A 27,507-nucleotide genomic window follows, 5' to 3' on the forward strand; every position below is an offset into this window, starting at 1 on the left:
CCCCATCCTGTCCTGGGTAGTCTCTGCAGGAGAGGTTTATTTTCTATCTTTCCCTCCATCACTTCCTCCAGTTAAAACTCTCTCATTGTCTGTGATTGACTTGGGGGGTGTAATGAAGACCTTGCAGTCCTATGACTTGTGGAAGGAGCTAAGATAACAGCTACCATCCATCTGCCTGTTTCTCCTAGCCTTCTAGGGTGCCCGGATGTCCACCCCATTAGAATTCCCCTTCAGATAAGATACTAGAGGTGTCAGTGCAAGAAAACAATAAGGGATGAATTTAAAAACAAGATGGGTCAGTAAAGGGCAGCGCTGCTTTGTGCAGGTCAAGGCTGGATTTGTGCCCAGCATCCCCTCAGCCTCTTCCTCTGATAAAACTTCCAGTAGTGCTAGCAACACTGCACTTCCCAGAGCCTGGGATCAAAACACGCAGGCCATTAGGAGACACAGTTAGAGGGAAGGACGGTGAGGCCAGAGTGGAAGCAGGCTGTGACAAGGGAGGTTTTTTTCAGGCGCAACTTTTACTTGATTGAGTGGGATGTTCCAGTACTTGGTTTTCTCCTTCTGTATCTATGTCAAGTTGCAGCCAATATCGGCAGTGGGTGAGTAACTACCTACAAGTGGTGCTACTTTGAGGAGTATCTGTGTCCACGGATTTGGGGCTTAGGCTGGAGGGCCTAGTGCTCCTTTCTGGATAAAAGAGCGGTCGACCCAGGAAGCAGTGTTGGAAATATCTCAAGGGGTTTTACAGTCTCCACCTCCTCACAGGCTCCTTTCTGTTAAAGGGTTTGCATTCAGCCTAAACCAGCAGCACCTTGGCTTCCTGATGGTTAAAAGTTGGGGGAAAATTAATATTCATTAGTGGTGGAGACACTTTCTCTGGACTGGGTCGGGCAGGCCTTATACTGGTTGCTCACCTGATCTATCAATACACCTCCGTTCAGAGAACTAATGTAGCCCTGCTTTTCTCTAGCCCTGCTGTAATGTAGCCCTGCCATTCTGTCACTTACCTTTCCAGAGCAGAAACTGCCACTTACACAAAACACCCAGGATTGATCCTTCTCCAGAGTGTGAGGCTCCTGAATGCTTGTTAGAGCATGAGCTTTGCAGTCTGTTGGTGTGTGTGTTAAAGTGCACAATGAAAAATTGTTAGCATCAGTAAGCTCTAAACTAAAATGCTTGAATGAGGGTTAATGTTCTCATAGCACAAGGCTGTCCCAGAGCATTCAGACAGGCTCCTGGAAAGGGGTGGGTGAAAGGGCAGGGTGGTTTAAGCAAAGTATTTTTTAAAAAATGCAGTTTTGATTTTTAAAAAACTGAAATACTTTGCCACATTTTTTATGATTTTTTAACTTTCCCCTTTCTCTGCCTCTGTACCCAAAAAGTTTTTCTACTAGCTGCAGTGTTCTAAAGAACTGCAGCCTGCAAGGGGCAGAGATAGCTCAGTGGTTTGAGCCTGGGCCTGCTAAACCCGGGGTTGTGAGCTCAATTGTTGAGGGAGCTACTGAAGGAGAAATACAACAAAATCAAAAATGGGTCAGGGATGGTGATAGGTCCAGCTGTGAGGAACAGGGGACTGGACTCTGTGGCTTCTGAAGGTCCTTTCCAGTCCTACAAGGTAGTATAGGCAATAGAGGCAGGATCTTGCCTCTGTGTTTGTCTGCAAATAGCTGCACTTAGCCCAATGCTGGCTGCAGGCAGGAGGGAATTCTTTTGCTTGAGCTGCTGCCTTCAGTCTGGAGTTTTTTCTCCTCTCCCAGCCTTGTTCCCTTTTCTAAATCACCTTTCTTATCCATTTAGCTAATGAGGAGCTGCCTTTGGCAAGTGTTTCCTTATCCCCTCTCTGAAGGATGCTAAATGGAAGCTAATTGCATTGTATAGATCTTCAATGCTGCTAAGTTGGGAAGAGGAAAGGGAATTCCTCATTTTGTGAGTTTTTGTTGCTAACTCGAGGAGCTTTTAATCTTCTACAGTAGGCTCCATAATTCAGTATAAGAAAGGCCAGCTGAGTGTGCAAGAGGTTGTTTTTCAGTGGTATCCATTCTGAATACAGGGATAACCTAGCAGGGGTGTGTGATGAGGCCGTACCTGCCTGGGCTGCAGTCAGGGGATGGCTAGCCCATAGGCAATTCTTGATTTGTGTTGGGGATATGGCAGGGCTGAGCCCTGGCACCTCTAGCCTTGGCACGTCGTAGTCACAGCACCTCTGGGCTTGTTGCGCCTATTAAGAAGGCAAAAAAAAAAATTGTGTGAACCCCAGCATCTCTCATTCTGAAGTGAGCCATGTCTAGTTCTTTCATGAGCTAAGTTCTTCCCATTGGTAAGAGAAGACCGGACTGGGGCACCTTCAGTATGTGGGCTTCAACTCTGTCCTTGCTGGGGAGGTGAAATGAGCTCTTTGAGCTTTAGAAGAGTGGCATCTTCTGTGAGGAGAGATGGTACAGAAACGGACATGCATCGTGAATCTCTTCAGAGATCTGATGTTCCTAATGATTCTGCAGTCCTCTGCTGGGCTGCAGAACACACATGGCGTAGCAAGTTTCTGTTAAAGCTGTTCTTTTCCTCAGTGCTTAAAAACACCACCACCAAAGCTGCTTTACAAGTTTTCCTCCACAGGCTAAACCTGATTTGCTGTAGCTCAGTTTTACAGCTTTGCAGCTCTCTAATGACTCCTGCAGCTGTTTTTTCCCATTACACTGAACTCAAAAATAAATGAGACAAATCTGTGGTTGCAAATGATGTAAGGATATTTAGAGAGAGATTCCTTGAAGAGTCTTGTATTAGCAGAAGGTGCAAGGTAGCATTTCAGTGAAGGAATCAGATATTTACAGTGTGCTGTTAAAGTACTCAATCTTTAAATCATTTCTCAAAGCACTTACAGTTCCCATTTCAGAGTAAGTGAAGCAAAAATAAATACTGTGCAGACAGCATCTAGAACATTTTATTAGCAACAGTAGTTAATTTTAAGTGCCATCTTTCACATAAATGCATCATACCATTCTTTAAACAGAATTAAATAATAAGTAGCAGAAAGAAAGTACTGAATAGAATATATGGAATACAGGTATTAAAGCAAGAGAGGAAAGGCAGTGTATTTCACTTAGATAGGACATTCTTAATCAGAATAATTAGCTTTATTAGAGTAATGCCATCCCAGGTAATTAATTCTCTTTAGTCTGAACAACATTAGCACACTTTCTGCTTACTGGGGACAAATCCAGTCGTGGTTAGCAGTGCTTAACGAGGTCTTAATATACTGTGAAATATTTAATATTTAATATTAAATAGAGAAACAGACTAAGCACAGGAAAGATGAAAATGCACTGACTATTTTTGTTTCTGCATTTCCACTGGATCAGTGTTCTTCAGTTTTAGTTATTTTGAAGACTGTCCTCACTATGTTCCTTTCTGTATCCCTACACACATCTCCCACTGAAATCAGTAGATGTTAGTACCCAGCATTAGAGCCCTGAAAATCCACTGCTATCCACTTAATACTCCTGGGTATCTGAATCTGTGGCTGTGGATGCAGCTATCAGCAGGTCATTTTGCAGATGCAGATACCAATTTTTGTATTCACACAGCGCTCTACCCAGCACGTCCCAGTTCAGAGCGCTCCACACAGTAGGTTTTAGAGGTAACATACAAAGAACTGTGCTAGGAAGGCTGTTTCAGATGGCCGCTGAAGGTGGTCAACCCAATGAATGTATTGAGTCAGAGGAGGGGTAGTGCTGGGCAGAAGGAGTAATGAGGACAAGTTCCTTGGGGTAAACTGAGGCAAATCCATGCGACCCTTTAAATACCAAGGACCTGACTGCCTTCCCCCTTGTGAAGTAATTTGCTCTAGCCAAACTGGTTGTATATTCCCTGCAAGTCTGGCTGCCCTGGCACCCCCTTTACGCTGTTATGCAAAGGAGTGCAAGGGGCAGCCTGCCAGAGAGCTAAATCCAAAGGGTTGTGTGTAGATTCTGGGCCAGATCCATAGGCAAGATAACAGCAGGTACTTTCCATTTGTAGAACCTTAACATTACTATCTTCTCCACCTACCTGCTGCATTCTAACTTCTGCTGCTAGTGATGGGCGCTGACTTCTCTCCATAGAAAACTAGTGCTTGACACAAAGCGAACTGTGCCATTGATGAATGCTTTTTCTGACTGCTTCAATGTCCACTTGGAGCCCAATCCTCCTCCTCCTGAAGTCAGGGGGAGAATAAACTTTGACTCCACTGGCTCAGACCCTTATGTGACTCCCCACAAATGGCTGAGTGCCAAAGAACTGATGCTATGTGAGGCATTTCACTTTTGCTTAAAGAACAAATTCATGGTGTGTCTGATCAACTTAAATAGTCTTTTGCTGGTCCCTGCAAGCTTACTCACAGGGCAGAAGTTGAAGTTGCAGGGCTGTTTTCTACTGGTTCACTTAATTCTGTAGTTCTCCAGGTACCGGTTAGACAGCAGCTATTCTGCAAGTCATTCTTACCTGTGGGTCTCACCCACAAAAGCTCCTGCCCTAATAAATTTGTTAGTGTTTAAGGTGCTACAGAGCCGCTTGTTATTTGTGAAGCTACAGACTTACGCAGCTACCCCACTGAGGCTGTTTACCATCAGAGAGTGTTTTAAGTGCTTGAATGTTTCTTTTCACTGCTTGTTGTTAAAGCAATTAAAGTAAGTTGAATGTTTAGAATACTACATTCTTCTGAGCTTCCGGTGAACTGAAAAATCATTTTACCAGCATTGTCCTGTCTCCTCTGGGATCTCTGTCCATTGAGAAGATTCTGCTGTATCAGGAATGGAAAAATACAATTGAAATTGTGGGTTTTTTGTTTTGTTTTGTTTTTTGTTTTGGTTTCTGCATTTACCAGTCATTAAACAGGGTTTGATTATCACTGGTTTTTCTCTCTCTCCTCTCTTATCACATGACTCAGCCCTGGACCCTTGTTCTGCCTATATCAGCCTGAATGAGCCTTGGAGGAACACAGATCACCAGATAAATGGTTCCCACGACCAGCCTACATGTGATAGTCACATTGATGGGGAGTGGTACCGCTTCACTGGCATGGCTGGTGATGCCATGCCTACCTTCTGCATCCCAGAGAACCACTGTGGGACCCATGCCCCCATCTGGCTAAATGGCAGCCACCCTAGGGAGGTGGATGGCATTGTCCAAAGGCAAGCCTGTGCCAGCTTCAATGGGAACTGCTGCCTTTGGAACACCACAATTGATGTTAAGGCATGTCCGGGTGGGTACTATGTCTACCGCCTAACCAAGCCCAGTGTCTGCTTCCACGTTTACTGTGGGCGTAAGTAACCCAGAGAATCCTTCTTTTCTTTGACAATCTCTTTTTTTCTGCAATTCTCTGAGTGACAGCTGTGGGAGGGGAGGGTTTCCTCTCTTTGGTAGATAATTCCTAACTCTCAGCCTTTTCCTTTGTTGGAGAGACATGAAAGCACTCAGTAATCACTCCAACACATACAGTATATCAGCGAACAAATGGTCCTAGTGTCCTTACATCACTGGCCCCTTAGTCACCGCTCCACAGTACAGTACCAGCCCAGAGTGCTCATGCAAAGCAGGCTGTTCCCCAGATGTTTCCGCAAGCTCAGACTCTGGGCAGGAAATCCTGTGGCCTGTGTTTTACTGAAGATGTTTAACTAGATCTTAGTGGTGTCTTCCGGCCTATAGACCAGATGATCATAGTGGTCCGTTCTGTCTCAGAATCTGGAAGTGGAATTTCCATCTTCCAGCAGGAGAGCTGGCAGCAGAAAGCAGGGGTAGCACTTCCTGCCAGTTCTCAAGTAAAGGACCTTCTGGGACCACCTTGTTGTCACTAGTGGACTCCCTACTTCACATGTCAATGCTGCAAAAAGTTGACAAGTGGAATGTGGGGAGTTCCTTTGTGCCTAGGAATTAGGTGTCCTAGCAAGAGTAGGGCTATGAAAACAACTTCTGCAGAACTGGGCTGAGGTTTGAGTTAATGTAAATCAGCAATCTCCATGCTTTGGGGGTAATTTTTGGATTTGGTGGGAATCTTTCAACTACTGAATTTATAAAGTTAAAAATAAATCTGTTTTCCCCGTGTAATTAGACCCATAAACCTGCTAGTTCTTCAATCATCCACAAAATCTTCCAGGAAAAGTAGAGAGATACGGGACCTGATTTTTTAATGGACCTACGTAAATAAAAAGCAGAAAAACCTTGCTTGGCCTAGAAGATGTCTTTATACAATTGAGAGAAGATGACTGATTTCTTTTCTTCTTGTTGAAAAACCTGTCAGACTGATGCTACACAAACTGTAGGCTTGTTTATATTAGAAATGTGGCAGCTCTTGCACTAAATCAGCTTTAAAGCTGTCTAGTTAAACCACAGGTTTAACCTTGCTGAACCTGAGCAGTCCCAGACCAGGGATTTTGCTGGACTAGGGGTGATCAATTCTGCCACCCCTGACACCTCAGCCCCTGCTCCTGGGCTCCCCTCCTCTCTGTGGCCTTCCAGGCCTCCAGAGCTGAAGAAGTGGGTCTGTCCCATGGAAGCTCATCACCTAATAGATTATTTTGTTAGTCTTTAAAGTGCTACATGACTGCTGTTTGTTTTGTTAGAATACAGACTAACAAGCTACCTCTCCATTACTATAAGACAATGTCTTCACCTTACCCTTGCTGCCAGACCAGCTGTGGCTGCCCTGCCCTGGGCTCCTGCCACTGATCTGTCTGGTCCCTCCTCCTCCCAGCCCCAGGACGCTCTGGTCCTGCAAGATCCATGGTCCTGCTGGATGACGGATGTTGCCAGAACAGAGTGCCAGATTTTGGAGTTTTAACCTGTCTGTAAGGTACCACAGGGCTTCTTGTTGTTTTTGAAGATACAGACTGACTAGGCTACCCCCAATACTTAACCTGTAGTGCCAACTTCTAATATAGATTCCTTAAGATGGTTTAACTGTCACTGATTTTTTTAGACTGTGTCTGTAAATGACCAAAACTAGACTTGTATTGGTAAATTAAGATAGTCCAAACTGAGTTTTAAACCAATTTAAATGTTTCTGCATTAGACATTTGCCCCAATTTAAACTCAATTCAAAATCTTTTCAATTAGACCAATGCTGCTTTTCTAACGTAGGCTGCGCTTGTGACGTACTAACATAGCTGAGGGTATGAAACTCCTGGCACTGTTAGCAGAAGTAGTTGTCTGGATATTAAGTATTCTAGATGACCAGTGCTCTTGTTGTTCTATAGATTTCTACGATATCTGTGATGTGGTGGATTGCCAAGGTTCCTGCTTGGATTCTGGAGATTGTCTATGTTCCTTGGGGACGATACTGGGACCTGATGGACAGACCTGTCTTGGTAAGGACAGAAGCAGAGGGGACTAGGAAGTGTGATATGATACCAGTGGGAGGAAATGGAGGGAACAAGTTCTGAATGTTTCTTTTCTGTTCCTTTAGTTATTCATTTCCTAGCTAATATTATTCCCGCTTTTAAAAGCGTAACAAGACAGATCTGTTTAAGACAAATTTTACTCTTGTTGCTTGTAAGAAGCCTGTATTTTTTGCAGGTCAGTGATATCACTTTGGAGTTTTTCACCAGTGAATCACATTACCTCTTAGATGTTTAGATTTCTGTCTCTGCAAAAGTATCTTGGAGGCAGAACAACTATGCTTGATATTCTGTGACCAATAGTGAAGAGTTCGCAGACTTAGATTGCATAGGGCTGGCTCTTTTTCAGTGGAAGGCCCTGGAACTTTCTGCCTCTTCTGGACCACTATAACCTGTTGGCTTTCAGGACTAGTGCTGGAGATGTGTCTCTGCTCCCTGACTTTTTCATTAAGGTCTTATTATGGTGGAGAAGAGATTAGGGAAGATGAATGGGAAAGCTGAATGGTGAAGGAGTCTTTTCCAATATTGTCATTAGCTTGCAAAATATGTATGGATTTTTTTTCTTTTTAATATTTCTTGTGTCCTTTGAGTATGTAGTGTGGGCTTTTATGAAGTAAAACTTAAGTCCCTGATAAACGTGTGGTGGTAAAAGACCTTCTGACTACCACACTGTCAGGCAGAGGTGTTATTCTTTTCCACTGAATTTAACACTAAAGAAATGTGCTGGACTGAGGGCTGATTCCCTTTATATGTCCACAGTATAGATTTCCCCACCTTGCTGTGCCAATGTATTTTGAGTCTAGAACTGTGGGAGACTAGCTCTACAGACAAGAGAACCACTGGTTTCTTTGCTGATGCTGTTACTTGTCAGAGGGGGTTTTGCACTGTAAATGTCTGCTCCCTATCTGGTTGTTTCACTTATGTGAGAAGATGGTAAAGACTTCACCCAGCTGACCTGGGCTGGAGTTCAGTCATCTCAAAGGGAAAGTCTGTGTGCCCCATTATCCCATGAGCCACTTTTGCCATCTCTAAGATGAACTTCAAATGGTTCCTCAAGTGTGCAGTGAGTATCTGGAAGCAGATATTTAAGGCACAAAGACCCCATGTCAGCTTTACTCCTAATACTCATGAAGAGAAGGAAAAATACAGCAAATGCATGCGACATGTGCACGGTTTGAGTCCATACACCCTTTTTACTAAGGCCAGATCTACACTGGACCAAAAAGTCAATATAGGATAATCATTTCCAGCTATAACAATTGTATAGCTGGAAGTGAAGTATCTTAGATTTTTCCGGCTGTCCCCACCTCAGGAGGTCGATGGAGACACTCTCCTGTCGCCCTCCCTTGTTCCTCACAACAATGAGGAGTACTAGGGCTGATTGTAGAGCCCTGATGACCTGATTCAGTGCGTCCCCACTAGGTGCACTAAATTGAACCCTGGAAGATCTACCCTGAAGGAGTCGATCTTCCGGTAAGTGTAAACATACCCTAAAAAGTCTTAGTCTTGTCATCCCTACTGCAGGGTTGACTTTGCTCTCTCTACATCCTCCACGTAATTAAACACATTTCTTGGACCCAGTCATGCCTACCATCTGTGTACAGAACTCTCATTGACTTGAGTGGGCGACTGGAGTGAGCACCCACAGTGCACGAGGTTTGCAGGACTGGGCCCATTCACTGATGTGTTTGAATGCGGAAAATGGAAAGCCTGACTTGCTGTATTTCTCAGCATTTCCTTGAAATTGTGGAACTTTTGTTGCTGTCCTTGGCAGACTGTCTGTGGATGCAAAGGCAGGGCTGGCTAGGATCTCCATATTATCCTTTCTCTGCGTGGTAACCAGATGCAACAACCATGTCCCAGCAGTAATATTTTGTAGTTTTCCTGCCTGCAGGCTTGAAGGCCATATGACTCATTCATCTTTGTAATGAGTGTCCTTTGGTCTGAGTAATAGTAAGTTCAAACTTATTTTGAACACAATCAGTTTGACCTTAATGTTAGAATTACCCATCTCTCTTTTCTCACTGAGGAGATTCTCTTTTCTCCAGCCACTTATGGGCTGGGAATGCAACTCCAGAACAGACCAGCAGCATCTGGGAATTTTGTTTCACAGCGTTCCAATTTTGTTGGTTTCCCTGCAGGACACTTGTCTCCATAAAATCACCCTGTTGATAATCTCTAATAAGCAGGACTAGCATACCAGCAAGACACTATTAAAGTCTGGTGTCAGAATTTTGTGGAATTACAGAACTAGGTGTGCTAGCACTGTCTGGATAATGCTGAAGGGGTACAGCTTATGTTAAAGCTGTGGTTTAGGTAGGGTGACCATACAAAAAAGAGGACACCCCGAGGGGGAGTGTATCAGTATCTACCAACTCATGTGTTAAGACAGTGTGAGTGGATAGATACGCTCCCTCTCAGGGGTGTTCTCTCTTTTGAAAGGTTAAATATGGTAACTCTAGTTTTGGGTTTCTAGTCAGGTCAATCATCCCTCACTTTCATAAACTTTAAATTGCAACCCAAAGCATTTTTTAAAAGATGGCCAATGTGCCTTATCCCTCTGAAAAGCAGGATCTCTCTGCCACTGAAACTCACTCAACATTTCCCTTCAGGGCAAAGAATGGATTGCCCCTTATTCCTTAAGCTGAGAACACCTCGCTTGTGTCACTTGTGGAAGTAGAGTGTGGCACCAGCCACAGATTTTGTGGGGCATGTGAGAACTAGTATTACCTTTAAAAAAACACTTTGTCTTTTAAAACTGCATCTTCCTATTTTTAGCTTCTGTCAGCCAGTGAATAACACCCCATGAGCTGTGTGGAGGACATCCAAGCTTGGCTGATGAATAGCTTTGTCATGTTACCTTGACTTAGAAAACATGTCACTCTTGGGACTTGCTGCCAGCAATCACTTCCCCTCAGTCTCCCCCTTAATGCATTCACTGCATGAAGACAAAGGGTAAATCAAGTTTGAAGAACAAGGATTTCCTACGAACGAGTATCTTTCCGCTCAAAGGGAAAGAGAAACTACAGGGTTGTAAAATGGGAACAATTAGGAGGAATTCTTGGAGTTCAGGCATGAGGGTCCAAAGGCAACCCTTACTTTTCCTACCCCTCCCAATACACATGCACTGTAGGGAAGTTGCATTCCATCCTCCTCCTCATGAAACAGTTTGTGTGCTCGTGCCACCATTTGTGACCTGTTGTTTTTTATATTCAGCTTTTTTTTCTAAGACAGATTCAAAGTAGCAGAGCTGTTTGCTGCAGTCAGTAGCTGTGACCCTGTTATATGACAGGAGTCTTGATTCCTTTTAACTTAATCTGGCTTGTGTGATTCGGACCAGAAAATAAAGCCCAGTGTCTTACCAGCATCTCAGTGCATCAGGGCCCTTTTGCAGGCTGTGTATTGCAAAACTGGATATTATTGCAGTCTTTGTTTCATGCAGATGAGAATGAATGTGCGCAGAATAATGGAGGTTGCAGTGAATTTTGTGTGAATCTGAAGAACTCCTATCGCTGTGAATGTGGAATTGGGCGCACGCTGGGAAAGGATGGTAAAACCTGTGAAGGTGAGATACCAGGCAAAGGGAGTGAGGGCACCAGCATGGCATCACAGTTCTAAATAGCACCTTCTCCCCTCAGACTTCCATCAAGTTACATCAATCATTATATTATTTCCTGCATAAATATTGTCCCACAGTACTGGATCAGCCATGGCATTTTGCAGCTGGTAAGAAATTAATTTGTGTTACTTATACTTGCCAGTACCTTTATTCCTGAAACACTTAGAAGTGGGTGGTGGAGATGCTCCTTCCCACTTGCCCACTATTGCAAATGTACGGTTTTGTTGGAGTTGGTGAACAAGTTTTTAATTGGTTATTAACAGATGTGGTTTTTTTATATTGGTAAAATAAAAAAGGAAGCAAGTTTCTCTCCTGCTCAACTATGAAACTTGTACTTGGAGCAGCACTTTGACAGACAATAGGAAGTCCTGTGGCACCTTCTAGACTAACAGATATTTTGGAACATAAGCTTTCGTGGGCAAAGGCCTCCTTCATCAGATATCTGAGTCTCTCTTGCATCTGATGAAGCGGGTCTTTGCCCACTAAAGCTTATGCTCCAAAATATCTGTTAGTCTAGAAGGTGCCACAGGACTTCCTGTTGTTTTTGAAGATACAGACCACCTCTCTGATACTTGTCACCTTGGAAGGTGGGTCAAGGGCTGCATTTTGGAAATATTTAACTCCGGGGTGGGATTCAAACAGCGGAAATATGGGTCTATGTCTGGAGAAGGATGAATCCCTTTCAGAGGGTAGACGCTAAGTGGTGTTTTTACAAATAAGTATTTGTAGCCCTCTTGCTTGTGCAGATAACCTTTAAACATGATCTGAATACTAATCCCCAGTGCAGCTGTCAGCCGTTCTGTGTGTGAAAATGCACCCTGCAATCCTACACTTCACGCACAGTTCTAGAGAGTCGCTCTAAGTGTGCTGAAACAATTAGCAGTGAAATAGGTACCCAGTATATGGGCCCTAGGATTCAGAAGTGACACCCTGTTGAGATGTATGAGAAAGCTCAACTGTTCCTTACAGGTACTGGTTATTTTGTACCCTCAGTCCACCCATTATACTGCATTAAAATGAATGGAATGGAACAGCTGTAGGTTGCAACAAGGCCTCATCAGGAACACTTTGCTTACAAACACACATATTCTGAACTGTTTTTTGTATGACATAGTTCTATAGATCCACCATACAAATGCCAGTAGAATGCACTACTTAGTATAGAATCAGTGGGGCCCTTCTTTTCAAAAAGGCTAAAGAAAATCCACTGTAATGAAACTTTTAGACTTTTAAAATGTAATTGAACTCCCTTTTTGTGAGCAAACAAACTTTTACTAATGCCATGTTAAAATCTCGTCAGGTGTTCTTCACGCAGCCAGAAATATACTCTGTAAGCTGCAAAACTTGTATTTAGTGTTTCTTTGTCAGATAACTATAAAATTAAAGTGAGCTTAAGTGTGATTAAGGAAAAAATACATGTGCTATAAAGAGAGGCCCTGACTAGCAAGTAGAAGAGAAGGCTTTGAAAATAGTGAAGCTAGAAAGGATAACTAATAAGGGGAAGTTTCTAGTGAGAAGGCCTCTGATCAATAGGGGTGGATGCAGATGCTTTTAAATCAAAATAATCTGTCTTAAAATGAGCTACACAGTCTATATAGCAGGGTTAAAGCTTGTATAAACCCAGGTGCAATGGGAAAACTATTGGATAGCCAGGAGTAGTGGAGAAGAGGCACTGGGAAGAAAGAGTTGTAAATTGTATCTGGCTTAAGACTGGAAATAGGGAAGAGCTGTCTCAAAATGGGTTTTAGCTCATCAGGAATTAGTAATGGCATCCTTTTGGTTAAAGGATATAAAAGCTCATCTCTTAGAGGGTTCATTGCTAACACCTGCGTGACCGTGTTGCAGCTGACCAAGATGGGTCCGAACAATTCTGGGTTTGTCTCATTTATAAGTATCTTGATGAAGATACTTACAAATGTTTTGTTACTGTTTGGATGTGGTAAATTTCTTCTTATTTGGGCTTTTCAGGTCCATGTAGAGCAACTGCATAAGATTTTGGGTGTAATAAAGGACTTTATAGCTAGATTGGAGTTTGGTGAATTCCCATATTAATATTTCCAGCGTTGTTCATAATTACAACCCTTTCTGTCTCAGAAATTGAAGGTTGCCACAATAACAATGGAGGCTGCAGTCACACCTGTATTGCCGTGGAGGACACGTTCCAGTGTGAGTGCCCACGGGGGCTTGTACTGTCAGAGGACAACCATAGCTGCCAAGGTAGGACAATGAAGATCACTTGCTAGAGGTGTGGCCAGCCCAGAGCAATGTAGGTAAAGTAGAGCAGCACCCTTAGATCTTGAATTCATTGGAGCTAATGTGCATCTTGAAGGGGACACGCCTGTAAGTCTTGGACGATGTACAAAGGTCACTGTTGCTCATAATGCTTCGGCTCATCCACCCTCCTCAGCTGGAGAACGTGTAGTATAATCGAGTATCTGGCAGAAAAGTAGGTTGGGGATGTAAAGTGGTAAATGGTACCTCACCTTAGATTACTATTGATGGTGCCAGTTAGTACCAGTCATCAAAGCATTTTGTGAAGGAATTCAGCATCCAAGAGAACAAGCAATTCTATCAAATATATGATCACATTTAAGGACTAAAGCAGATATTTTACAGGATGTTTTTACACCTACAGAAACATAAGCTTTTATTACCTCTAATCAAGATTATGGTGAAGTAATGAACTGCAGAATACTGGCACAGTGCCTTAAAGCAGTTTGTCTGTATCATGTCAATAGTTCTGCATGTATTAATCCTTTTCAGCATAATTCAGGCTATTGCATCATTTTGCATTTTAAAAAAGGGAGTGGAGTTAAAGAAATTTCCCCCTTCCTTTATTCCTACTATAGTCTGAAACTAAAATTCTTTTTTCTTCCCGGGTTTACACAAACCTTATGTACAATAAGGGTCCTTGGAACCTGCTATTATTATAATTTATCATTTGTTTGTATTTTGGTAGCCCCAGGAGACCCAGTCATGGGCCCTACTGCACTAGGTGCCGTACAAAAAATGACCCTTCGCCCCAAAGAGTTTACATTCTAAATACAATAGACATAGACTCCGGGAGCACAAGGAAATAGTGAGACGATGTTGATTAGCATACTAGGCAGTGCTTCCAAGGTGCTAAGCTGTACGTCATTTGTGAGCTGAACACCAGCAGCTCATCTCCATTAAGGTTCAAGATTTGATAATACTGGTGAAATTGAGCCAGTAGTGTCAATATGGGGACACTTTTCTGAAACATTTTCTCCAGCTCAGGCAAGGTTACATTCTTATGTTACTCGGTGCGTGCTCAGCAGTAATAAGTAGTTGGCATTTTTTAAATGTCTTTTACCAGTGGATGACAAGTTAATTTGGATCCAAAGCTGACTTACACATAGTAGTGAAACCTGTTCTAGTTTTAAGTGTCCTCTGGATTCATGGAATCCCACATTGTCTAGAATACACAGAAGTCTGTGAGGCTATAGCCGAGAACTCCAGATTTTCTTTTCCTCTCCCCTCAATAGCTCAATTTAACACCATTAAACATAGAGATGGGGCTGCTAAAACAAAACCCTGAATCCAAATGTCCCTGAACTTTAAATAAATGAAGCCTGAATCCAAACTCCTTTGCTGCGAGCTGTCTAATGTTTAAAAGTATTAGGCTTCCTCATTTGTCAAAGGGTCAGTTGACCGTGTTAATAAAAGTCCTGCCATAAGGCTGAGTTCATCAGTTCTGCAGTGTTACTTTTCAGGCAGACGCTAGAAGTGGTTTCACAATGCCCCTGCAGAGTCTTGAAAATAAAGTTTGCCATCTTTCTGGCTTTGACCTTTGCTGTTGACACACATTGATTGTTTCTCACTCTTCTGTTTTTCTAACAGAGCATGAGCTAAAACATTTCCTTTTTCTTCAATTCTGCTTCCCTCTTAGTGATGGCAGTGAGGGAGCGCATGGCTCTAGGAACATTGCTTATTATTTGGCACCTCACCCCAAAAATAAGGACTTCTAATAAAACTATTCTTTATAATGGCTTTCAGGAGGGTGATTTTAAAAGTTGCTGTTTGTACAGTAGAAATGTTCACTTGGGGGAAAAAATTACAGTTCATTGATGCTGGTGTTGCCAGTTGTATCCCAGATCCACGGAGTCTGGAATTTAGTCTATTTGGAGTTAGAGAGGCAAACTTGGTCATGTGAGAGTTGTTGAACTATTTTTTTTAGTTTGTTTGGGGCGGGGGTTGTTTGTTTTTAGTTTAGTTCAGTTTGTCTTGTAATTTAAAACTGAGCAAGTCCAACTTTCTGTCTCTTTTCTAAGTGGGGAAATCTAGGCTATGTAAAAAAGCAGAAAGTTTCCTCCAAAATTGAGTGGCTTCCCTCTGGTTTAAAAAATAGCCCACATGTGCATTTCTTTCTAAGTCTTTCTCTATTGTGTTCTCTCTCTGCTCTTCTTTTCCCAGTTTCTCTTTAAAAGAATTCAAACTCCTGGTTGTCCAAAGGGCTTGGAAAGTGGTTGCTAATCATTACCAAATGTATTACATTAAATGATGATTCTAAAGCTCTTTCTGAACACATCCATTCTGGCCAGACAACTATACAGAATGAATTAAACCCTTCCAAAGTCTTGTTATAGTGTATTCTGGGGCTTTTCTACAACTTCAGGTAGATTTTTCAAGGATGGTTGTATCTGGGCTGTTTCGTCCATGCCAGTAACATGCCTGGGTCTTCCTAAGACATTACACTGTAATGAAATCATCTAGGCCTTGACTACATAAGCATAATTTTGAAAAAAAAATCTTCCCACAGAAATGTCACTCTCTTCAATTCTGTCTTCTGCTGCTGGTCCAGCCAGGATGGAAATTGATTACAATGTGCCATGTGGAGAATCTGGGGGTAATCCTGGATCAGAGCAGCATGAAAGGTCGGGGTGTGGACAGGATATAAAATGACGCAGGAGGGCTGTGTCTACACTAGCTCCCTGCTTTGAAGGGACCCTGCTAAGTAGGGTGTCAGGACATTATTAATGAAGTGCTGTGGTGCATATGCAGCACTTCATTAAGCTAATTCTCCCCCGCAGCAACTTTGAAGTGTTAAACTTCGAAGTGCCAGCTCGCATGTAGCCAAGGCTAACCTGCCGGTACTTCAAAGTAGCCACGGGGTTCAATTAGCTTAATGAAGTGCTGCATATGCACCGCAGCACTTCATTAATAATCTCCCAACACCTTACTTACCATGCTCCCTTCGAAGCAGGGAGCTAGTGTAGACACAGCTGAGGAGGAGCAAAAGGTCTCCCTATTCTACCCTAACTCAAAACAATCTGAAACGAAACAGAGATGAGGAAGATAATGTGAAACAATGCGATGGCTCAAATGTTTCATCTTGGCCTGGAGAAACGTGATGTAAAAATTACTCGTATTGAATAGTCAGACCTTATCAAAAGCACAGAGACCTCTACTAGATCTCAGCAATGCAGGAGTTGCACATTTTTAAATACAGCCCTCAGACTTCTGGTTACAGATTTGCCCCATGAAGAGGAAACGCTGTCCTTTGGGGCATCTAAAAAGCTGAAATCTGAGCTAGTCAATGCTCTGTCTGGGCAGAGAGATCAAAACAAGGCATCTGGAAGCCAATAAAAGTTCATTTCAGGAAACACTGGGAACGGCAGTGACAGGCAGCTTGATCATGAGCAGCGTGTGCACTTTCCCCTGCATTCACAGTAGTGATATGCCAAGTCCTTTCCCACCTCTCTTGGCGGACTCGATGTGCTGATCATTGTGCTGGTGGGGTTTCTTGCAGTGCCAGTGCTGTGCAAGTCCACCTCCATTGAGGTGAGCATCCCTAAGGAGCTGGTTGGAGGGCTGGATCTTTCGCTCATTAATGCTTCCTGCAAAGGCGTATCCAATGGCACCCATGTCAATATCAACTTCTCTTTGAAGTCCTGTGGCACCGTAGTAGAAGTAAGTATCTTCCTCCCCATCAGTTTTGTCATCATCACTATTCTCACGACACGCCTAGAGACGGGACTCATGTAGGCTCAGTTAAGACCTGGGCATGCACGACCACTGAGGTAATTAAAACAACTGATGCGGGGAAGGACTGCAGAATCAGGCCCTCAGTAAACGTTAAAACCCTTCACGTTTGGATGCATCATGTAAGTCATGATCCCAGACTCTTAACTGGCTTAGCGGTGGATATCCAGTTCCACTGTGCTACGTGAAGTTTTTGTAGCACAGCTAGAACCTCCGCCAGTCAGTCTGGCTTCTGAGCTCCTAGTGGCAATTTTATGAAAATAATGCCACGGAAGCCCCTTGTGGGAGAAAAATGAGGAAAGTACTGGCTAGGTATGGCTCCTCTGTGTGCCCTTGAGTATTCCTACATGCTATGCATCTAGCTTACCCGGGCTGAATGCACTGAAGAGTACTCCTCTCTCTGGATATTGTGAGTACCTTCAGGTCAGGAGGAGAGGAGATAGGACAGGGCTTGAGCTGCAGATTAGGCTGTACTTCTGCAATCTCAGCAGAGAACATAGGGGAGACATTTCAGCTCAGAATGATGGGTATATGAAAGAGCCCTGGAGGATCCATCTTTCACAATACCTGATTTTAGTAGTAGGTGCTTATTTTTTTAGCTTGATACAGTGAAATGAGCAGGTGTTTCCCAGAGATTTTAGCCACAAATTACTGTGTGGTGGCTATGGTGAGTGAATCTTGTGCTGTTGCCATGCAAATAACTTCAGCCCAGGTTTGGAGGGGCCACTGAATTCCATGTCTGAGAGTTTATTCCCTCTCCCTTATTGGCTCAATACTAGTAACCAGTGAGGATTTTTGGGCTGGTACTGAGTACTGGCACCTCGGCAGCCCCAGGTGTGGGATTGGCTGGGGGAGTGGGGTGAGGAGCCAGTTAAGTACTGGCTCCTTATTTTTTGAACAAAAAAGCACTGCTAGAAACACACATTTGCAAGCCCTGAGGACTGAACTGAGACTACTACATTCAGTTCAGTTAGGGCCTCGGCGTGGATTTGATCCTGGTTCACACCAGTTTTTATGCTGTCACCCATTGCAGAATGCAGTCAGAAGGGAGCACAGGAGGGGTGTCTGGGGACCAAGTGGCTAAGTAACAGTGTAGAAGAAAAGGACCTGGAGATTACAGTGGATGACAGGCTGAATATGAGTAAACAGTGTGTCCTTGTTGCCAAGAAGGCTAATGGCATATTGGGGTGCGTTTAGGAGGAGCATTTCCAGCAGATCTAGAGTTGTTATTCCCCTCTATTTTGTACTGGTGAGGCCACATCTGGAGTTTTGCATCCAGTTCTGGGTCCCCCAGTACAGAAAGGATGTGGGCGCATTGGAGAGAGTCCCGCAAAGGGCAACAAAAATAATTAGGGAGCTGGAGCATGTGACATATGAAGAGAGGCTGAGGGATTTGGGTTTATTTAGTTTGCAGAAGAGAAGAGTGAGGGACGATTTGATAGCAGCCTTCAGCTTCCTGAAGCGGGGCTCTAAAGAGGAAGGAGAGAGAGTGGTCTCAATGGTGACGGACGGCAAAACAAGGAGCAATGGTCTCAAATTACAGGGCAGGAGGTGTAGGCTCGATATCAGGAAAAACTATTTCACCAGGAGCGTGGTGAAACACTGGAGTGCGTTACCAAGACAGGTGGTGGAATCTCCATCCCTAGAGGTTTTTAAGTCCCAGCTTGACAAAGTCCTGGCTGGGATGATTTAGTTGGGGTTGATCCTGCTTTGTGCAGGGGGCTGGACTCGATGACATCCTGAGGTCCCTTCCAGCCCTAGGATTCTATGATCCTATGAGTACTGGTAACTTTTCTGCAGCCAGAAGGCACCACCTTTCACACTGTGCATACTGTAGCCGATTGCATTGGTGCCATCACTAATAAAGAGTGCTGGCCCATGGATAGCATATGTACAAGAATGATGTTTGGATGCATGTGGCTCACTGCACCCCAGATAGCGTCCACGGACTCTACTAAAGATGAGTGTGGCTATGTCTGCAGTGCATAATTTTTGGCTGCATTTTGTTAGGGCAGGAACAGCACACCCAAGGGAGGGGGTCTTGTTGGATGCCTGATGTTTCCATCTGCTTTGTGTGTCATGATCTTCCTCCCCTTCCCACCCCTTCTTGCTGTGCTGCAGGTAGTAAATGACAAAATCATTGCTACCAACCTGGTGACTGGCTTGCCCAAGCAGACACCTGGCAGCAACGGGGACGTCATCATCCGCACCAGCAAGCTGCTGATCCCTGTGACCTGTGAGTTCCCCCGGCAGTACACCATCTCTGAGGGCTACGTTCCCAATCTGAAGAACTCCCCCCTGGAAATCATGAGCCGCAGCCGGGGCGTCTTCCCCTTTACCCTCGAGATCTTCAAAGACAAAGAGTTTGATGAGCCCTACAAGGATTCTCTTCCCACCTTAAAGCTCCGTGACTCGCTGTACTTTGGGATTGAGCCCGTGGTGCGTGTGAGTGGGCTAGAGACGCTGGTGGAGAGCTGCTTTGCCACCCCCACTGCAAAAATTGATGAGATCCTGAAGTACTACTTAATTCAAGATGGGCAAGTGTCACAGTTCTGCTTCCCTTGTTTGTCTGATATTTAACCTCAGTACCAAGTGCCAGCTGAGTCTCGGACCACACAGAGGAAACAAAACTCCATTTCTCCCCCACAGACAGGGAAAATCTAGATTACTGCCCAGGCCATGTTCAGAGTAATTACCAACAGCCACTGTTACTTATGCAGCACTGCCCACAAATGAAATAGTCTGGAGGAGTTGCCAAAATAGTGTCCCACAGGCTGGCTCTGGCCAGCTGCCCAGCTAGACTCCCTGCCTGCCCTGCCCCCACCAGCCAACCTCTCAGAAAAGCTGGCTGCAGAGCCAAGTGTGTCTGTGAATGCTGCAAGCCCCCACCCACTGGTCAGGCCCCCCACTTTCAGCCTGCTCCTGCATACATCCTCACACCCAGACCCCACACCCTGAGCCTGTTCCTGCACCCTCCTTCCCACCCAGACCTCACACCCCCAGCCTGTTCCTGCACCCTCCTTCCCACCCAGATCCCACATGCCCTGCCTGCTCCCCCTCCCAGCCAGATCCCACACCCCTACCCTGCTCACGCACCCCACCTTCAGTCCAGATGCCACACCCCCAGCCTGCTCCCCAACCCCTCCCAGCAAGATCCCACACCCCCTAGCCTGCTCCCCAACCCCTCCCAGCAAGATCCCACACCCCCATCCTGCACCCATCCTCCCACCCAGATCCCACACCCCCAGCCTGCTCCCCAACCCCTCACAGCCAGACCCCACACCCCCAGCCTGCTCCTGCACCCTCGGCCAGACCCTAGACCCACATCCTGCTCCCCTGCAGCCCCTTCCCACATACTCAACCCTGAACCCCTTTTTTTTGGTCCTGTCCCAGTTCCCCAGAAGAGTTCATCTGTCCTGGGGAAGTCTGGAACTTTGGTCTTCCCATCTCCAACCACTCCCCATGGGGCCAGAACACGGGGGGCAGTGAGGTGTCCCAATCAGGGGCCACATCAGTGAGGAGTTGGGTTTTTTTTCACTTCTCACTCCTGAGTGATTTTTTTCTGTGGGTCAGTAGCCCCTGACCCAAAATAGGTTCCCTATCCCGATATACAGGGTGTACAGTTTAGTTCAGTGGCTCTCAGCACCCCATTACACAAATTGTTCCAGCACCTTCTGTGCTGCAGTATAACATGCTGTCCCTAGACCAGCAGGGCAGCACTAGACCTATATTTACAGTATGGTTTTAGGATCCCTATCGTATTCACCTCTGACAAAGCAATAAGCTGGATGTAGCAGAAAGAAATATTATAGCTCTCCAGAGCGTGTACCCTAGAAGAGGGGTGATCAGTACATCGGGCCCCACTTTTTGTCCCTGCAATTAGCAGGACCCTCCCACCCCCCACAATGTAACAGAATCCAAACCGGTTGTAAAGTAACCAAACCCACAGAAAGTTCAGTTATGTTCCTATGGGGAAAAAAAACCTTTTGACACGTGTAAGAAAATAAGTCCGTAGAATGTACAAACTGTATTAATTATTATAGAAATGACATAAAAGCTGTCACAGATTTCAACTTTTTTATGAGATGGATGAGCCTGAGACCCAGCAGCTGATTGTGCTGCACCCACCGTATGACATTTCGTCTTCCATCACTTTGTACACCTCTGCCCTAGACCACATGATGTAAGGTGAATCCAGTAGAATCAAATCATAGTCCAGGACTTTGAGAGGCTTGATTTAATGCAGCTCAAATATTTTAAGATGGTTCTAGTATGATCTATTAATAACACTCTTAACAGGTAGTGCTTCCATTATAATCACCTAAAAATCTTTTATATTGGCTCCTTTATAGTCAACTAGCAGGAAAATGTACATGCTTTATTTAAAAGATTTTTTTTTTTCAAAAATACAGTGTTATTTTTACAAAAGTTACTTTTTATTTTGAATTTCTTTAAGAAGGAGTTGTTAAAATTTGTCTGTTAAATTTTTTTCAATTGTATTTTTTAACTTCATAAACTCTTATTTGCTATGTTTTAACAAAAAAGGATTATAGCCAGTTTGAAGACACACAACATTGTCATCTAGTTTTCAAACCTTAAGCATGTATTTAGCTGTGCCAAAACAGCACTATTTCAAATTTCTCCATTTTATCCCTTCTCTCAGGTTCATTGAGGTTTATTGAGCAGCAATCCTATTTCAGCTTCATCCTATTTTTCTGGCTCATCTTGGTTCAGTCTCAACATTCGCTCAGTTGTGTCAATTTTGCGAATTACTTGATATGGAGATTTTGTCTCTTTTCCGTCTGGTTTTTATGAGTAGAATCCCATTCCAGGCACATTCTGTTTTCCTGGCACAACCAAACCCTCACACTGTTTCAAGTTATGGTAAGAGGAAGCTGCGTATGGAATTTGGTGATTCCCAGCTCTTACTGTTTAGGAGGAGTTCTTGATCAAACAGACAAACTCTCTAAAATAGGTATTAGACTATGAGCCATGCTTTTAAAGGCCACCTTACCATACATACATATCTCACAGCGCTGGAAGGGACCTTGAGAAGTCATTGAGTCCAGTTCCCTGCACCCACAGCAGGACCTATCCCTGATCTTTTTTTTTGTTTGTTTGTTTTTTAACTCTAACTTGCCCCAGATCCCTGAAAGGCTTCCTCAAGGACTGACTGTACAACCTGGAGTTAACAAGGCCAATCTACAAACAATCCAGCAGTGTCTGATGTTTGTCCATGGAGATATGCGAATATTGCTTTTTGCAAATGTATAGTAGTAATTTAAGTTCTGTAAAATCAATTAAGCCTTCTTCTGTAATGCTTATAGAAATACATGGGGAGTCCTCTAGTCCAGCCTCCAGTGCTGAGGCAGGGTCAGGCATGTACCTAGACTATCCCTGAGAGGGTTTCTGTCTAACCTGTTCTTCAAAGTCTCCCATGACAAGGATGGCATTCCACAAACTCCCTGAGAAACCTACTCCAGCAATTTACTACCCTTATTATTAGGTTTTCCAAATATAGTAAATTCTTTCATATCTGGCAGTCCTGGGACTGGGAGGTTGCCAGATATTCAAATGTTCTGGATAACAGAGAGGTATACCTAGCAATGCATAACACTAAAGAAAAACAAAACCAGATATTAAGAAACAAACAAAAATGTATGCAGAGCACTTTATTTACCAACAACAGTAGTATTGTACACTGTAAACTTACACTGTATTTTCTGTATTTATTTGTATTTACTTTCCCTAGACTACTTATGGAAAATGTAACCAAAATGTACTTATGGTTAACATGCTGGTTATTAGGGAGTTCTGGATCATAGAATGCTGGATATGAAAGAGATTACCCAAATCAATCTTCCTGCAGATTCAGCTTATTATTTGTTGTCCTGCCTTTAATGGACACATTTCTCTCTGTAACGGAGCTTAACATATTCAAAGACTGTTATTGGGGCTCAATTTTTATTTCCTGCAACACCTAATACAATCATATTATCTATCCTAAAGCATGAGACACTGAACATGAAATTGGCTAGGCAGATTGATCAGTGTAATCTCACAGACCAAGCTCAAGGAATCCAAAAAGGAAACCAAAGCATAAATGGTAAAAACTAAATTAGCTGTTAAAAATGCTTTATTTTTAATTAACACATTTTAGTAACAGATAAGGCTGTTTTCTTTCAAACTAAATGATTTTTAATCTTCTCAGAATCCCTTTAATGATAACATTATATCTTTAAATAATTCAGCAAATACCTGAATCGCTACATCTCTGTTGATCATTGCAGACTCTCTGTTGCCCAGAAAGGTGAACTGAGGATAAACATGACTACAGTTCTCTGGCAAATCATCTGGGTTGTGGGTGTATGCAGTATTATTGGTTATGTGCTTTCTGCCAATTCTCTTTGCTGCAGAGCTGTGCTGGAGGTGCTCTCAGTCAACAGAGTTGTTTTTCCTCTCCGTTCCTGAATGTTCTGTTGTGGCCAAAGACAAAGTAATATGGCTGGTAACTAGGAGCCTAACTACATTGGGATGCTTGTTGCCCACCTCTGTGAAAGCTATTAGAACTTCTTCCTCTGCTTTCTTCAGCTGTGTTTCTGATGACTCCGTGAAACAATACACGTCAAAGGATCATCTTGCCAAGCACTTCCAGGTCCCTGTGTTCAAGTTTGTGGGTAAAGACAACAAGGTGAGCTCAAAACAAACTACCTCTCAGGCAGACATTGACCCAACCAATCAGTAGGGTGACCACGTTGCTCTGTTGCAAATACGGGATACCAGCCTCCGTGGATGGGGGCAGAGCTGCTGTCCCAAGTCAGGGCTCCTTGGCAATGGGGGCTGCTGCTTCAGAGTGAGGCACCAGGGATGGGAGCTCTGCAACCTCTAGTGGGGAGACAGCAGGGATGAAGGAGAGCAGAGGCTGGGGACACCAGAACCCCCTGGTGTGGGAGGGGGTGTGGTCCAAAGCACTCTGGCAGTGGGGGCCAGTGAAAGAAGCAGGAGCTGTCTCCCTGAAGCGTGGGAGGCCAGGGACCGAGGCAGCTGACCTGTGGAGGGGTTGTCTGGCAGCAGGAGCCTCCCCTAAGTGTAGAGCACCAGGGAATGAGGCAGCTGCCCTGTTGCCGAGTTTGCCGGCAGCGGGAGCTGCCAGCGGGGGGCGGGGGGCAAGTAATGGGACGACTACCCCACAGAGGAGCTCTCCGTCAGCAGGAACTGCTGCCACAAGGTCCAGAGCTCCAAGGAACAGGGCAGCCTCCCCATGGAGGAGCTCCCTGGCAGGAGGGGCGGCCACGCCGAGACACAGGGTGCCAGGGAACAGGAGCCACACAAAATATAGGACAGTTTGCCTATTTTCTTAAATAAGTTGGAATGCTTGTGGGACCGTGTAAATAAGGGACTGTCCTGGGAAACATGGGACAAATGGTCACCCTCACTGGCTTGGGAGACTCTCCATGGAGCTGACGCTTTATGCTCGTGGTGTTACTGAAGCAGTGGAGGGGGGTCAGGACTTGACATGGCCATACCGGAACAAACTGATGGTCTGTCCCGCCTAGTATGCTGTTTCCTTCAAGACCCTAAATCAGGTGTTTGAGAGGAAAGCGGGAGGTGGGTGGAAGCCTTGACAGTTGCGCAATACCGTGGCACATTTTCTTCCTAGCTGTAGACAGCAATTGGGTTAGGCCTGAAGCGTGAATATTGATAGCTCCTGTAATTATTGTCCTACGTCGGGTAGCGTAACTGCAGAGTCTGTTCTCAGTCTTGTGTCTGCACCCATGTGAATTTTATTAAGCTGCTCTTGAGACGCAGCCAGTTCAAAAGTCAACTTTATCTGCAGACACACAAGTGCAGGACATCCAGCTCAGAAGGGACCTAGGAGTTGCCCTTCTACCACTTGATCTTCCTCACTGCCTAGAAATGGCAGCTGCCCTGCTCACATCGTCCTTCCATGGTTCCCCCATAGGCTCCTGCCCCTCACTCTACACTGACCTGTTTGTTGTATTTCCTTCCCTATCCCCTTGCAGTCTCCTACTCCTCACATTTTCCCTCACAGCTTGTACCACATTCCCCTGCGCTCACTTCCTCTGATTCTTCGTAATTTCCTGTTCTGTTTCCTGACAAGCTGCCTTGTCTGTATTGCCCCTTCAGTCTCATTCCCACCTTCTATTGCCTTGGCTGATCCCTCACATGGTGACTAAGGGGGCCACCATTTCTCTGAGCTCAGTTAGGATACAGAGTCACTGGAAACAACAAGTAGGGCAGCCATTTTTGTTAGGAGCAACCTAATTTTCTCCTGTAAAAGTTAAAGGAGCCTGGCAGTGAGGATGGCCCATGGGTCCAGTCCCTTTGGTAGAGGGAGACGGTGTCTGTCTTGGATAAGGGCTTTATTTGTGAGCTTGGGGTACCAGGCGAAAGATTAAAAAATCACCTATGTATTGCAAAAGCTGCCTATGTGGAAACCAGCTCCTGGTTCTTCATCCTTCTGTCTCCCTGCCATTTCTCAACCCTGCAGGAAGTATTCTTGCACTGCCGTGTCCTTGTGTGTGGCATGTTGGACGAGAGGTCTCGCTGTGCCCAAGGGTGTCGGAGACGAATTCGCAGGTCAGCTGGGATGGAGGAAGAGGAGGAGGACACTAATCACGTATCAAACCATATCCTGACAGGTGGCCCCATTAAAATCGACATGGATGAGTAGCACACTCTCATCCTCACAATGTATCACCAAGTCCCTGCCCTCCCCACTGACGTCTTGTCTTCTGTGTCTTTGATGCTGTGGAAACGGTATTTGCTGAAGTTCTGCATGAGCCTATCTGCTTGTTTCAGTAACTGACAGAGTTATTAATGTGTGTGAATCTATATTAGAGACATGATGCAGCCCATCCGTATGTAATCTGGTCAGATGTGGAATACAGCTGTGCTTGCATTTCTGTCAGTTAAAAGGAGATGCTGTAGTCAGAGGCCTATAATGTTACCTGTTCGGTTTTCTGATCTCTGCTTGCCAGCTTCATGGCGTTGTTCAACAGTCATTTTAAACAAGTATTGAAATGTGTTTTCAAGCAGGTCAGTAGTGCTTTGTTTTCCAAGGACAATACCAACAGTGCCAGGAGCCCAACACAGGGCATACATGCTAAACAACTCAGTGGTAAGGCGCTGTGTGCAGTGAGTAGGTAGAAAATGTGACATCGAGTTTGTGAAGGGTGGTTATGGAAATACAGGTTGAACCTCTCTAGACTGGCACTGTCTCACCTGGCAACAACCATAATCTGGCATGATTTTAGTTAACTGGATAACCACTTATAATGGGTGTGGCCAAGTTTCCCATGGTTCAATAAGTTTGTTTCCAGCCACAGGTCCTGGCTGTCAGTGTTCTGTGCTGTTCTTCAGCTGGACTTTACCCCAAATGTCTTCTCAGAGCCCAGTAAGCAGTGGAAGTATTGGTAATGTGCTAGACAATGTTGACCTCCCTCGATCCAGCAAATTCTCTGGTTTGGCACTGGTTAGATCCCGAGGGTGCCAGACGAGAGAGGTTTAACCTATACATATATAAATAAGCTCTCATAAATATGCAGATTCTTGGAAGCTATAAAAGAACAGTAACATGCAGCAAAAGCTCAGAATTGTTACAGGCAAACGTGCTTATTTTAAAGAATTATTTAAAAAATTATATTTTCCTCTGACAGTTACATACTTTTTTACAGTATTTTTCTTTGTATCTTTTCTTTCGCTCTCTTCCCCTACTCGTCTCACCCCACTCCCCCACAAATGTGATGATAGATGGTGCATTTTTGTAAGTGGTAAGACACCTTAATTTTGAAAAATATTAAAAAAAAATCTCAAAACAAAAATGAAGTGTGGTGCTGTGGTCTTCTGTGACTTGGAACAGAGGGGTTAATGACATGTATATCAGGAACAATTGATGAAAACACTCCATAGATGGTGCTAAACCTAAAGGATCAGGTTCAAAAGCCCCGTCAAAGCTGGAAACTCTCAGAACAATTCTCAGACATTGTGGGGGTTACGCACCATTTTGGTGGCTGAAACCTAGCAGGTGAGTCTGCTCCATTGGCCACTGGATACTGATATGATACTGATACTGGCTGAGAGCTATTTAAAGTGTAAAGCATCAGCACAGATTGGAGGTACAGCACCTATGCCAGCCTGAACTATGTTAATAGAACCTCAGTTGTAAAATGAGACAAATGTTCAGCCTTTTTGTCGTGGGGAGTTTTTTTTTGTTGCGGCTTTTAACCTGAAAGGTCGAAGTTTTTTGTTTCACTCTTTGGCAGAGTAGCTGGCTCTTACTGAGACTCCCCATGTTTAAAGTCATCTTTCTGATCTGCAGCCTTCTGCTGAAATTAATTACAAAGTAAGTGGGAGGAACATAAAAATCATTTTGGAAGTCTCGGCCCTTAATCTTTTCCTAGTTGAAGAAAAGCCTGTTTGGAATATGCAGTCTTAGCTGTGGCCTCTGAAAGGCTTGACTGAATTTCAGCCGTGCACCAGCTTCATCTCGAC

The 27,507-nt window shown here is 44.3% G+C and overlaps 1 protein-coding gene across 1 annotated transcript; it reads left to right on the forward strand.

Moving 5' to 3' along the window:
• Window positions 1-538: 538 nt before the first annotated feature.
• On the forward strand, window positions 539-26,837 carry OIT3 (oncoprotein induced transcript 3). Its single transcript, XM_074999516.1, has 9 exons — window positions 539-602; window positions 4,925-5,299; window positions 7,230-7,340; window positions 10,813-10,935; window positions 13,084-13,206; window positions 16,760-16,920; window positions 19,114-19,529; window positions 23,584-23,683; window positions 25,505-26,837. The coding sequence occupies exons 1-9, from the start codon at window positions 539-541 to the stop codon at window positions 25,685-25,687; spliced, it is 1,656 nt and encodes a 551-aa protein (XP_074855617.1). The 3' UTR covers window positions 25,688-26,837.
• The last annotated feature ends 670 nt before the right edge of the window (window positions 26,838-27,507 follow it).

Source organism: Carettochelys insculpta, chromosome 7 (genome assembly GCF_033958435.1).
Source record: "Carettochelys insculpta isolate YL-2023 chromosome 7, ASM3395843v1, whole genome shotgun sequence".
Lineage (NCBI taxonomy): Eukaryota > Metazoa > Chordata > Testudines > Carettochelyidae > Carettochelys > Carettochelys insculpta.

Bases quoted from the DNA above. Each gene is read 5' to 3' on its own strand.
- OIT3 (XM_074999516.1), top strand. From the start codon at position 539: ATGTTCCAGTACTTGGTTTTCTCCTTCTGTATCTATGTCAAGTTGCAG. The intron at 7,341-10,812 runs GTAAGGACAGAA...TGTTTCATGCAG, and splicing joins TGATGGACAGACCTGTCTTG to ATGAGAATGAATGTGCGCAG. The intron at 16,921-19,113 runs GTAAGTATCTTC...GCTGTGCTGCAG, and splicing joins CCTGTGGCACCGTAGTAGAA to GTAGTAAATGACAAAATCAT.